The 15,317-nt window shown below is 32.0% G+C and overlaps 1 protein-coding gene across 3 annotated transcripts in view; it reads right to left on the reverse strand.

The window, feature by feature from the left end:
* LOC124372502 (atrial natriuretic peptide receptor 1) overlaps positions 1-15,317 on the reverse strand; it is an 884,633-nt gene that overhangs the window by 300,840 nt on the left and 568,476 nt on the right. The window contains exon 3 of one of the 3 annotated variants that reach the window (XM_046830906.1): positions 6,947-7,336. The exons of the other annotated variants lie outside the window; for them this stretch is intronic. Coding sequence (XP_046686862.1) covers positions 6,947-7,336 — 390 coding nt within the window. The remainder of the gene's footprint in view (positions 1-6,946; positions 7,337-15,317) is intronic. 3 annotated transcript variants of the gene reach the window in all.

The raw sequence follows: 15,317 nt of genomic DNA on the forward strand, positions 1-15,317 counted from the left end.
TTTATATTTCACTCCGGTTGGAATTTATGTTTATGAAATGTTTACCTAAATAGTCTTCAATAGATAATGAAATTATAATTGAGCTTGTTCCATGTCATAATTACAAAAGTGTATGTTGAAATATATATTCCCAGTACAATATCTACATTAAAACACATAATTAAAAATAGCAATGATTATTATGTGCTAAATTTAGAAATACCTAGTTATTAATTTATTATATAAATACACACAAATTATTAGTTTTTTATTTTTTTAGTAAGTTCTCCTAAAAAAGACAAAAATATACATTAGGATACAGAAAAATTAAATATTTTTAACTATTTTGTCAAAATACCTTAAAATGAGATACAACACGGTCAACGTTTACGATAAAAAATTATCTAAAAGCTACCCCTCTACAATCGAATTATCTAGCCACAAAAAAAACGAGGAAACAGTTGGAACGGAGTTTATATCTTCACTTGTTACACTGCTACAACCAGTGGTCCTGTAGGTCTGGTTCACCTTGTGTAAGAAAAATTAGATTTTTATATTTAGTACAAAGTAGAATCTTTTTTATATTTAGCTAAAATCTTTTGGATAGAAAACATAAATCGCGAATAAACCGTAAAATAAGCGTGTTTTTGTTAAAATAAATGTTTTTATTAAAGTTTTCCTCAACTTATGGCACAGCTCTCGTTGTTATTGCATTTAGAGAACATTAAGATGTCTGTAGAGCGAAACTACTGGCCAGAGTAACTCGTTTACTGATGTACAAGTACCTAGGAGATTATTCTGTCCCTTGTCGCAAATTCGGCGTAAATAATTCACTGCTCTCTAACGGGTTCAGAGTAATTTACGAGATTTGCTGGGACCAATAAATTATTACGAGACATCAGTGCGCTCAGAGTTTAGATATGATTTTAATGTTTAGTGTATTGAATTATACGACGGCAAATGTGGACATAAACAGGTACTTTGTGACGTTTCAAATTCTATCGTTAACATTGTGTATACCCAAACAGAAATAAAAATGGTTTTTTTTTTCAAACCGTGTTGTGCTAAATATAGTGCTATACATCAGCGGTAAAAAGGTATAGAATGACGTTAGTTAAATGTGAAACTTTTCAAATGTTCAAAACATTCTTGGATTACATGTTTGGTTAATTGCAGTTTATTTCAAGAGTTTTTAAACTTACCAGAAACAAGCATACGTTAAGAAACATCAAGGAAGTTGTAGTTTAAATTAGAAAACTCAACAAAAATTACGGACAAAATAGAAATATTTCATCATTTACTTAATAAAATCACAATTAGAAAGGGAAAGGGTCGTTACATAAGGTCGAATACGTGCAAAACTAAGTAATGAAGTATATATTTGATCCTTTCCTTAACTCATTTGATAAGTAACATTAATATAATTAACAAATAAATAGTAAAAAAAATAAATTTTTAAATAATAATTAATGCTTATAGATTGAAAAAGGTATTATAATACCTACATAATACCGTGTAGGTATTATGTGTATAGACTTGGTGTATAACTTAAACTTGCAAAGTATATAGGGATGTAGAAAGCTGTATTTATACATGGATGTCACATTGCAGAGGTTTACATTGATTTTAAAACATTTTTTGTGCAAGATGAAGACAAAGGGGTCAGAATAAGCAAATCTGAATTTGTATTAGAAGTTGTGATCTAGAGTAAAAACTAAGACTTATTGAAATAATTACTTAAGATGACATTTTGACACGAATAACTTTGAATACTTTTGTTCTGTTGTGAAGCAATAATTCAAAAATGTCTTTTTCATATAAAAAAACAAAATTATGAAGATAATAAACTTCACTAAATTGAACTTGGAGATTATTCCACATTGTAGTTAAGGACATATATTAAGAAATGAATAAAATACTGAAAAAGCAATACAAAAACAAATTTACTGCTCACAATTATATAAACCCTCGTCTTCAAATCAAAAGAAATTGAAAAATTCTCTGTTCGAAGTCAACTAAAGGTGAAAAACTGAAACGTATCTGGACGTCGTTAATGAAACCGTCACTGATTTGAAATCTGTCCAATGATGGAAAGCAAATATCTGGCACCGTCGCATTGTGTCGAGCAGCCACTGTTTCACACCTGCTTTAGACATATATTAACTGTCGGTAATACCAATGCTATGGACAATGATTTTGTACCAGCATCGTTTTTTATATTAGTATATTATTACATACAAAATATGAACAGTAAATTCAAAAAACAGTGTATTCAGTTCTGTGAAAAAATAATTTAAATAATCCAATGTTTATAAAACGTAGGCCTATCCTACTTTTTAAAACTACTTCAACAATCAGCAAGACAAACAGCAGTAATTTTATATTGAATAGCAATCGTATATTATAAAAGTGTTATATATTTTACACGTTTTTGGGTTTTTAATAGTGCGACATTGCTGTTTTTTTTATCTATTATTCATCTAGTTTCACCAGACTTTATTACTTTCAATAAATTAATAAGTAGCACTAAGAAAACCCAAAGAAAATATTAAATTTACACACGACCGGTCAAGTAATAAGCAGAAAGCTGTATTTTTTTCCGGCTCTTACTTTACGTAATGAAAGTTGAAAAATCCTGTACGAGGAAATATATACATTGGTTAACATTTATACTATGTAGTGGACCTTACTAAATTTTAGAGTAGTCATGGCCCGGATCTAGCCGTAACATAGGCTCTTATGGAGTTATTTTAACATGGGCTCTTATGGCACTATTTTAGCATTGTCTCTTATGTGAGATACATTTGGGTACTTCCTAACCACAGACTTATTGGTTTTCAGCTACTTATCTTAACCCCAGACGTCTTATAAAAAACGTCCGGAGGAAGAAATATCTCATTAAAATAAAACATTGTACCAGAACTTGAATGATGTCCCGAGGAAGTATCATAGTGTTTACAAGAGCTAAAATTCTTATTCACCCCACAAATAGTGTTATATTCATGTTAGAGAAGTGAAAACCCACGGTGAGAACGCAAAGGCACAGAACGTTATTAATATTACTGTGAGTAACGAACTGAAGTATTTCTGGGATTTTGTTAATGAAGCAGTCTCAATAAGATATCGGCTGAATGATGGAAAATCCAACCTCAACTAATTTCACCATTTTAAAGCTCTTCACAAATATAGTAAATGAAACCCAATGATTCTTTTCACACCACCAGCATTCATAATATCTCAGTCATATCTTATTACATTCAAAGAGATGAACGAGATTATTCTATCTTGTGCAATCTGAGTATTACGAATCATTAATACCTTATATCAATTATTTTGTAATGAAATGATTAAACTGAAATTTAATGCAAACCAACATAAATATTAAAATATTTAGTACACTAGTAGAACTTAATTGTATTGAATCACCTTAATATTGTTTATAATTATGAAATGCAGTCTGAATACATTACTAGTATCAGTTGATGATTTGTTACCGTTCTATATAATACCATTGGGGTTTATACCTGTTGCAATTATAAATTAAGAACTCTAAATTATTTAATATGAGCCCGTTTGGAACGTAGAAGATCTTGAAACGACGCCATGTTCTTATTCAAGGAACTCAACATTGAAGAATCGGAATTACTTGACACTTTACTTATCCGTTGTAATTGTCAAACAGGTATCATGACCAATATTTAATCGCCATCACAACCTTAGAGATTACCAGACCTTCAATACAAAAGAGGGAATCCGGACAATTTTTCCTTCTCCTGCCGTTCACTTATTTGTATCAAATCTGCTTATCTTTCGAAGATTTTTATTTTCACAATATGCTGGAAGCTACTCAATAACCGTGGACCAAAAATATGAACTATCTGTCTTCATTCACACTTCGCATGGATTGTTGCCAAAACGAACATTGTTAAATGAAGAATTTTACTGCATTATTATAATTTGTACTGTTCTGGTTTTTTAAACCATTTTGCATATTCATTATTGATTTATTTTTTTAATTCATACTTTTTCATATTTTCTAATATTTATTTGTATTATATCGTTAATTATATTTAAACATTTTTAAGATTTCTCGAGCAGAACTTTGTTATTTTTGCAAGTTGCATGCCAAATCTGCAGTATTATTCTGATATTCTCAGTACTTATCGCACGTTTTTAGTTGTATATCACAAGTTTTGTTTGTATTTTTGCTTGTTATATGTACTCTTAAACTGCACCTGGTCAATTGTTTAGTTTTGTCAGTTACGTCTACAAAAAGAAGTGTAAAAATCGATACGATCAATTAAATAAATTTACACGAGGATTTAATCAATGAGAAAAGTTTAAGTTGTAAGAGTGTACTGCATGAGCAATTTTGAATGTTTTCGGAGTATTCTTGAACACAAGATAACAGGTTCTGTATTGTTAACCTGGTCGTTATTATGCAAATTAGATCAACTGGGTATTGACGCTATTCGCTGAGTCAGATTTCTCTCTCCCTGGAGGACAGGACTATGAGTTGAAATTTCATTCCTTGATAACGACGCACTCATGGGAGAACTGACTCTAAGACTACAAGGATTTATCTTGTTCGTTAAAAGTATTGATGTATTGTGCTAAATACTCATCATTACGTGTTTTATGTTATCATATCCATGAGCGTTTGCAAAAGCTGTAGATCTAGTATGAAAATAAATCCAAATAATGATAAAAATAATCAAATTACGATATTGTAAACAAACAGTTTATGTTGTTACTATAATTTATAACACTTTAATTGTAAAAACATATAATATAATGTGACCCAGTGAACTTTCTACAATTATAACAGATATATTTAATTTCTTTCATGATACTAGTGTATATCTGTTGAACAGCTCTAACTTAAATCGCATATGTAGAACGCTAACAGAGTTTTCGTAAACAACAGGTTTATTAATGTTTTTCCAATTTTTAGATATTTTTCTTAATGTCAAAAGAAGTTGATTTATATATTTTTCAAATTAGTACAAAAACATGAATTAGTATAGAGTAGTTCCAACATTATTGACGTGGACTAAAGGCTTCAACAGGTTTATAAAAGTGAGCAGGACATTCTTTAAAGAAATTTACTACTACTGGAGCCAGCATACTATTTTATATCCAATTAATATTTTAAACTGACAGACCTATTTCTTTGACGTTATAAGTCCTCGATGTATAATATGTATTGAAAAATAAATATATTGTTCTACCTAATCTAATTAGACGTCGACAAATGGTACTGTAAAATCAGATGGAAAACCTACCTCAGATGACCTACACTACTGAACAACATTCATGTGACATGCTGACTCACCCAATTTAGAAGCAACCCGTCCCTCACCACCTGCGGATGACGTCATAATTCATCTAATCAGTCATAGCAATCTTTAAAAAAGTCATACAGCAATGGATTTACCGTAGTTTGGTTTGACTATTTACCAAAACTTTCTGGAAAAGTGTTGGTTTTATACTAAGCACTTAATTTTAGCATTTCTAGTCTGAACATTACTCTGCTTTTAAAGTAAGTAACTTTGGTAATTTTATAAAACAAATAAAACAGAAGCTGTTAATTTTAAGTTCCCGGCTGATATGATGTTTTAGTATGTTATAAATATTATATAACTTTTAGAGTACATTTTTGAATGGTTTTGTTTTTAAATTTTTGTCTTTTTATAAAGAATACTACATTGCTTAATCGTTACTGCTTAGTACGAACTGAAACGAAAATTAAACTCTTCTTGCCCTTTAAAATTGTTATATTCTTTCTAAATTATTGGTTTTAAGAAATGTAGTTTTAAAAACTACGCTCAAATTATTTTATAAGTTGCGTTTTTTAAATTAAATAATTTTCTCAGCTGGCATGTAAACATCACTTTTATAATTCAACTCTGATGTAAGTGTAAAGTATAGTTACTCTGGTAAAGTAACAGTTATACGACTCCTATAAAAACAAAGTTAATTTGAATATAATGAACGGAAGTGAATGTAAGTTGTTGATAAATACAACTAAGAATACCGATGTGCTCACAAATGTTCCATTTCACAAAATGTTTTCAGTGACGAACACGTTAGCTTGAAAAAAATTACACCAGAAGCAAATCCGGACGAAGAGCGAGAAACGGGGTGGGGATAAGGCGCTTATCGACATTTCATCGACGCGGCTCAGTGAATGGATGAAAGAGTATAACCTGGGTTGACAGGCCACTGAACTGTTCCTTAGACCACGTGATCATATATTATAGTGTTTGCGTATAACAGAACCGACCCGACATTGAAATACCTGTAGCAGGGAGTAAGTTTATACAGCCTTGTGTGTTGAAGCGGCAAAAAGGTATATTACGTTTCAATGTAAGCGAACGCTAAATTATGTTGACATATTTTTTCCAGAACTCTCACCTACATTAAGCACATAATTATAAATTGTTAAACAAAACAAAAATGTGACACTGTAGATTTTAGTTTGTAAAAGGATATACAATAAAACCATAACGCTAAACAAAGGTACACTACTCACACACCCAAAAATGTGTATAGAAGTAGACAAACAAATATATAGAAATTATATTAATTTTTCTATCCTGGCTTTCCATGAAATTGTGTTTTTGGAAAATAGTGTACACAAATTGAACTAACCATGCGTAGATACCAATCAACTGAATGAGTAGGTAATTAATTACATATTTACACTGTACTCATAGCTAAACGTAAAATGAACAAATTTATATTATATATTTATATTTAATTAAGTAATTTTTAAAAAATCATACAATAACGATGTACAACGTAGCTACAACGATATTTTAATTGGAGAAGAAATTTTGCCATCAATTGCAGGAAGATGAACCTGTTATAGAATATCGTAATAGGATACACGAAGATAATGATAACCAATAACACGGAAGGATATAAAGTGGTTATTTTTATTAGTACAAACAAGAAAACTCACTCCTGGCCTTATTGGAGAGATCATTGAGAAGCCTCATGTAGTCGGAGTAGGTAGACGTTTCGTTGAAGCTAACGTGGGCCGTGCGAGCCCCTAGAGCCATAAACACTCCTGTGAGGGTGAAGTGGCACTTGGAGTTGCCCTTGTTGGAGTTGATGGGGTGGTTGAAATAGAGTAGGCCGGCCACCGACCAGTTGAACTTGCGCAGGATGTGCAGCAGTGCCTCGCCCACGTGGAAGTAGCTGCCCATCAAGCGAGTCAAGGTGGGAAACTCTGACTTGTGGATGAAGTTGTCCACCTGGGCCCCCGCAGTTAGGACCGGAAGTCCCCACACTCCAGCGTAGCGTGACACGGGGGCGATCACGTAGTCGCATACTGGTCCCAGGAACGCATCTGCACACAGGAGTAATGTTCAAAATGTATCGACAAAGTCTAATACTACTGATCTTACAAGATGTTTTCTAAATTCTCTTATAAGATACAGGGACTACTCTTTGTAGATTAAAATAAAGTTAAGTATTAAAGTAAGTAAATTTCAGTATATTTTTTCCTCGCGGTGATGTTTCCTATCTTTTCACATTATAGTAAAGGCAATTTATTATACATGACTGTTTTAGTTATGAGAACCTAAATTAAAGCAATTTAATGTTCAAAGTATATATAAGATAAAAGCCTTACTGTATAATTCCACAGATAGCTTAATGGAAACCCTATTTTAATTTCATTCGTGTCAGAATAACAATTCTTATTGATAAGCTCTATACAATCCTGTTTGGCACACTCCGTTCTCTGTTTGCAAAGATGACGGAAGGATTTGATTAGTAATTGAGCTTATGAACCCGGTGGTCTGAATACTATGTACGTTTGTTTCAGGTTAACATTGTAAACAGATTTATAACATCGAGACTTATAACGTTCAATCAGCTGTTTCGAGTTCGATCAACAATATTCTACAGTAATATCCTACTGCAATAGTAGAGTACTCTTGTAATGGTGATGTGAGTAAGATTGAAATGGCTTGCAAAGTGACGTCACCCGTTTACTGAGCATGCGCCCCGTGAGCCCTACCGTTTATTGTAGTAACCGTGACAGAAACTGTTGAGCAAGAACGGAAATGGCTCGCAAAGTGACGTTACGCGTTTACTGCGCATGCGCCTCGTGAGCCCTACCGTTTATTGTAGTAACCGTGACAGAAACTGTTGAGCAAAAATGGAAATGGCTTGCAAAGTGACGTCACGCGTTTAGTGCGCATGCACCTCGTGAGCCCTACCGTTTATTGTAGTAACCGTGACAGAAACTGTTGTTGAGCAAGAACCATTCTCCTTCATCTCTATGACTAACACCTCACCTACGTACATAGCCATATGTGAATTTGAAATTGGAAACCATTAAAATGTTATTTGTGAATGTACTCATTGCCAATTCAATAATTGTTACTGGCCACGGTTTGCTCAATTCTAGAAATCTGCTTGGCAAAAACGAAAGGTACCTAAGCTTTTATTTCACCAGAAAAGGGTTAGTGTCCCCATTGCTTTAAATATACAGTCGTTATAAATATACCCAGTTAAACAATATTGTGATTGAATGAGAGTGTTAAGATAAACTAATGGTAATCACAGTCTAGTTTGAGAGATCTGTGTGAAGTCAAGAGACGGCAGGAATGATTGACTACCATAGAACATATTGAACTGATTACTGTGATAGACCTATGCAGACAACGTATTATTATTGTTGATTTAAAATGTTAATGTCATAAACTAAAAATTTATATTCTTTCTGTTATTATAATTGCATTTTTTCATTTTTAAATCCCGATTGCAAACATTTCCAAGAAATATAGCAAGCTAAGATATATTTCATTGTCATCTCTGTACGTAGTCATTCTTGGAAAGTAATTGCAATCATTCAAATAGTTATAGTAAACTAATATTTTCAGGGCATTGTCTTTGAATGTACTCAAAGCACTTTTGAAAGTAATCAATGAATAATAAGGCAGTTCTGAGTCATTGTAATGACAGATATGAGACAGAACCTATTAGGTAGGGGAGTGACAAAGTGCGGTACATTTATAAGGATCAAGGGACGGGTGACGATGAGGAGAGGGCCTGACAGGGACAAATTGAGTGTTTCAGCACATAAGCGACATTGACGTCTGAGAGCGGTCGGTGCTGACGGCACAGAGAGGCGCACAGTATTAAGGTTAGCTCTCGTGCTGGAGATTATTGTAACCAATCTCTCCAACTTTTAGTGGGTTTATTTTGGTTACAAATATACATTTATACAATCACTGTCTTTCAATTTTATTTGTAAAAGTACATCAACCTTTTTTTTAATTTTAAACACTGGATTTCTTATTATCACATTATATACAATGTGGTATGATTCAAACTAGAGTTTTGTTCAAGCTTGTTCCACTAGTTCTTATAAAAAGCCTTTAGTACTATGACCAGCAATTATAAAGATGTTTGTTTTGTACCTAGTACACCATGCGGATTTTCATCTTTGCTGTAGTCCTTAGACATTGATATTGACATTCCAAAACCATAAGTAATCCTCACAGCTTTTAAATGGTAAACTCTTTCAAATGGTTAATTCTTTTAAGGTTTACCGATTAAAAAAAAATACTTGATAAATCGTGACAGCTCACAATAAATCCTCATGTATGAGAATCATTTACTGAAAACCCAATCCTTAGGTAGGCGTCGCCATACGTCTGCAATCCACATTACAACACGAATATGCCTGTTCAGTTATAAAACTATTTACGTATACTGCGATTTGTTCCATTACTAAGTTACAGGTTGCCTACCAGTCATTCCAACCCCGCATAACTTACTGCGTTTGTATATCGTTATGGCGCAAAAATACATAGCTTTACATTGAACGATTGATCTGAAATTTCGCATATAAACTCAAATCTTATGACATTGTATTTAAAACATGCTGAACGATTATTTAACATTAAATTTAAAAACTTTACAGTTTTAGATTGTTCTAATGGGTAACCATGATGGCATTGAGAAAATTGCTGAATAAATAAATTTCCGAATGACCATTTTGCCATTTTAACATGCGACATATTAGCAGATGCAGCTTAAATACCTATCATCGTTTGGTGACTTTGTATTTGGACTTTCATTGTACACTTCTATGTAAGAAAACTTATTTAAACAAATTTTCAATGTATCATGCAACAAGATATTTCGAGAAAAAAATGACTAGATTTAAAATTTCCTTAAACATTATTAGTACAAAGACAAATGTAAATTTTATGAAAGTGTATCACTAAACATGACATTTTTCCACGCGTTATTGAAATATCCAACTTAGTAGGTTTTCCACAATTTCTCTTTTGTCTACCGGGGAGCTGTGTTTTTTTCTTATATCTATATACATAAGACATCATAAGAATGAAATAAACAGAATTGAGTGTCAACAGGCCGAGATGAAAGATCAATCTATACAAAACTTGAAATAAAAATGTGGAAACCATCCAAGTTTTACTGTATGTATATAAACTTGGTAGGTTATAAAAATTATATAAAACTTATAGGAATTGAAAAAATAAAGTAAATTGTTTTCTATTTTGCCACTTATATGTTGTTAAATACCCCCTCGTTATAATATTAACTATAATTTTGGTGACATTCTAAAGAATAAAATAACAATATTTACTTTACTATATTAACTAAATATATATTATTTTAGTTATATTACTCTTTACACATACAGAGAAACCCACTTAACGCTTCGGATAAGAGATTGTTTTCTGGGCTGTATTGTCTGACAAAGGTGACCTACGGATTCTTGCTGTCTTCTTTCACTTGCTCACTTAATATAGGAAGAGGATTCATAGAACGCCCCGTAACAGTTTCAAAACCTATCCTACAAAATAATCTCTGAAATGGTCATGTCTGGTGAGAAGCTGAATCAGGTGAGAATTTATTTCTCAGTAATATCTTCCTCTTCCACTCCTTTGCTTCCATAGTTTGCTTATATTGGGTACATGGACTAACAGGGCACATGGTCAAGCGAAACAACCTTTTCTAGGTAGTTACTCAATAAGCAAGTAAGTTAACATCCATGGAATTGTAGCACGTAATTCTTATCTCATACATTAATAAATCCATTTCTTAAATAGAGGCCACTGGACATAGTAGAACTGATTCGCAGAAATAAATCTCATTAAAACTCTCTCCTTAACTCTCTCTTTTAATTTTTTACGAGGTTAAGTGGTAGAGAGGACTTTATAGTCCTAACATCGCCTCCAATAAAGACATTTTTCATTTCATTTCCTCAATTATGATTCAATATTGTGTTATTTCATTTGATTTTAATCCTTTGAAGTTATAAAAATGTATTGTGAAATTATTCGACAAATGATTATTTCATTTACAGAACCCTTTATAATGCAGATAATCAAAACAAACACATCCTTTCAAAGGCCTTCTATTGTCGATAAACAAAATTAATTGTTAAAATCATGTATCACTCACACACTGATATAACAGTGTATTGTTACGGAGAGATCAACTAAAGCTTTTTACATTGTTACTGATCTTTTTATACAACTGTGTGATACGTTAAACTCGCTTCGTATCGTTGACAAAAAATTAAATGTTTTCTAACACGTAGATGATAAAAAAACCAGTAAAATGAAGCATTTTAAGACATGATTGTATTACCTCACTGATATGCAGATGTGTCAGTAAAGTCCAACCTCAAGAAGGGCATGTTATTTATCTCTCGTTGGACAGACATTTTCCCAATAAATTTAATTTCAATATTTAGTGAGTGGTCTAACGCTTACGGAATATTATGCCGTCATTCAGTAGAACCTCATCGAAACCATCCTTTTGATGTTCTGGAACATCATAGACTTCATTCAGTGGAGGCATTATCGACAGAGACTTTTTATTCTAAGGAGCAACTTCTAATATGCACTGAAGACCAAAGGGCCTTATTCATTCTTCGGCATAAGAATTTTAAGCTAACCAGTTTACAATTTCAGCAATTCCACAAAATGTGGAAAAGAACGGGTCAGCTTCCCCTAGGGAAATTCAGCAACCTCGCTCAGAATGCAAAATATTGCTCAATGCTCTCTTACTATCACAGGACACTGAAAAAGCAAGTGTTCAGCAGTTCTCTTTCCATTACATAATCTGCAGAGCGGAACATCCCCAAAAATGCTATCCTATAAAGATGGTGCCTTAGATGCCCATGTCCCATAATTAGACCCACAACCTGAGAATACAACGATCTAATAAAGGAACAAACAGATGATAAGATGCGGGTAATTTAAGAGTCTATTCATTCTTAAGTCCATATGCAATCTCCACCTTTTCACATGTTGATGTGCACCCACATTAGATACGCCTACAGTATTCGAACCTAGAAATTTCACAAAAGGGCTTCACTGTCATGTTAGCCACCGAGCCCAGGTTTGTACAGTATCAGCTTCTTTCGCTCCTCCAAATCCTCTCATTACGAAGAATCCAACAAACAAACACACTGTTGATTCTGCAGATTCTAATGATTCCTTAGCAGGTTTGCAAACATGGTCACCGCCCTCTTGACCTGCAACTTCAAGAGATGTCTAATCACAGAGACCTAAGAACAATTTAGTAGCCTCGCCCCCCCCCCTCCTAAAACTACCTATCACAATAAGGACCATCTATCCATCGCAACGATTCTTCTCAAATATTTTCCCTAATTAAGACCCTTATCAAGAACATCGCCCAGATAACTCACTTATGACATCAAGTCAATAGTAGAGTCACTTAGCAAAAAAAGACCCATACTCCCAACTGACAACTTCTTGTTAAGGCGATTGCGGCAGCATTGGGGACATCAACGGAAATCCTTATCGATAGGTATGACATCCTTAATTACTCCTAATGTTAGATCTTATCTCAGTATCACAATCTTACTTAGGTGGAGAATAGGCATAGAAACTTAGTTACTTGTTCTTATTACATATTTGTACGATGAATAAAACAAACGATTTAGTCCTTACTTTGTTTCGTTAGGTTTTAGTGTAGTCTAATAGGAATACTCGTATGTGAACTGATATATTAGTAAAATAATGAAAATAATGCAGTAACATATTCTATCTTTCAGTTATGGAGTTAATCGTATAATGTTCGTATGTTCATAGCTGTTATAAGTTTCGTAAAAATAATTGTAAGTAAGTGTAAGTTACATGAAATAATGATATAAAATAAACACTGTTTTATGTCCTAAACATTAGCAAATAAAACTTTTTTATACAAAATTCAACATTACAAAATACGCAGTAATGGGGCGGAAATACTTAAGGAAGGATTTGTTTACGATTTCATCTTCCGCTTTCATCTTCCTAAAAGGCTGTAAAATGTTTTAGTGGACACTGTTGTAACTTTCTCTATACCATTTATGAGATCCACTTAACCACATGTTATTACTGTTCCCCTCATAACAACCACAAATTGTTATCACAATACTTCATAAATATAGTGCTCAATAAAAAATATATATTAAAACATTTATTCCATGTTTGAAGTTTTTTTCGACGATGGAATATTTGTGAAAGGAAATATAATTTTTCTGACATTTGCCAAATATAACTGATTATTGTATTACTTAACTATGTCAGACGTTCGGAAAAAATCCTGTTCCTTCTCACACATTTGATAATTGCATAAATATTTCAAATGAATAAGTAAAAAGTATGAAAACAAAATAATATGTTTAGTACACCGGCAATAAAATTTAAATGTGTTTGCCCATACACAAGGTAAAAATTCCATATATATTTTTAACAAATACAGATATGAAAATAAAATTTAAAATTGAAATGTCTTTAGATTATTCATATGCCGCCTGTATTCTGCTTAAAATTATTTTAAAAGTTTGCAAATCAAAATTACTTAACGGAGTCTTTTATTTTAAAACTTTTGGGAGAGGTGACGCACAGTCATTTTGGTAGAGCATGGGGGGTTTTTAATTAATGTGTATGTTTATTTGAAATTTAAAGTTTGTATAATACTGAACAATTTATTCGTTTGTATATAAAAAAGTTAATAAAAGATAATACGTAATTGTATGAAGTATATTTAATGTAAAAATACTCCTTTAAATTAATTACTACATTTTAGACAGTTAAATTTCAAAACATCCGCCAGGGGTTTTCAATGCCTATCAAGACGTTCACTTTCATGTATTTTCGTAATGTCAGTATTTAAATCTTGGTTTACTTTATTTAAGTATTTATTAAAGAATATAAAGCAAGAACTAAGATTCTAGTTAAGTATTTTAACAAAAAAATATACTCTAAACCGGAAAAGAAACTTACAAAGAACTTCAATTCGTGCCAGTAATTTCTAGATGATCTTCACAGTATTTTATAACGAACAAGAATCACTTCCCCAAATTCTTCATTTAATGCATTCCTCCATTTGAGCTGATACTTTTCAAATTTTACGCGTGCCGAAGAGTTAGTCCTATTTACCTATGAATAGGAATAAAGTTTTCATTATTTAATCACATTATATAAATATTTGTAAAGGACGGAATTTCGGACGAAATATAATAAAAAATGTAGCAAACTTTACTGTATTTTTTGTATTTCACTGTATTCGTAGGCAAGAAAGAAAACTACATCTGAAAATAACTAGCGGGTAATATCTTTCCTTTATGCTTATGTCCATTTTGTATATCACTTAAATTCTGAACCAAATTAAAGGTCTAAAATTGCAATTTCGCCAGCATATCTGTCCTATTTGGATTTAAAAATGGAGTGAAATGATATTTTTATAAATAAAAGGATTTATAATTTAGTAAAGGTGTGTTAGAAGTTTCATTATTTCTATATTCAATTACTATGCACCATCTATTATATAATCTTATTATTTTAAAACAATTAATAAATATTTTGCCTCATGATCTACAATATTTAGTTAAACATTGCCGTTGACTTTGTCTGAGTTGTAATAACAAAATAATAAAATTATCGATCCATTTCACCCAAAAATAGATTAATTTTATATAATATTTTATAATTATATTTAATATACATATCGGTCCATGTCACTTAAATATAAAAGAACGTGCCTACCATGTTAACATGTATAGATTTATTTACATACTAGCTTATTATTTATAAAAATTTGAAATTATATATACATGACAACCACATAATCATATATAAATCCAGACATACATAAAAAGTACGTAATTGTTCTTTATGGATGTGGCAATAGTTTTAATAGATCCTACCAGAAAATGTTTCAACACTATCGCAAATGGAAGAAATGTTGCTAAAAATACTTTGAACTAAACAAGTTCGGTCAACATTTGAATAATTGAATTCAGTTCGGAGCAGGGGATCAACAAC

This window comes from Homalodisca vitripennis, chromosome 1 (assembly GCF_021130785.1).
Source record: "Homalodisca vitripennis isolate AUS2020 chromosome 1, UT_GWSS_2.1, whole genome shotgun sequence".
Lineage (NCBI taxonomy): Eukaryota > Metazoa > Arthropoda > Insecta > Hemiptera > Cicadellidae > Homalodisca > Homalodisca vitripennis.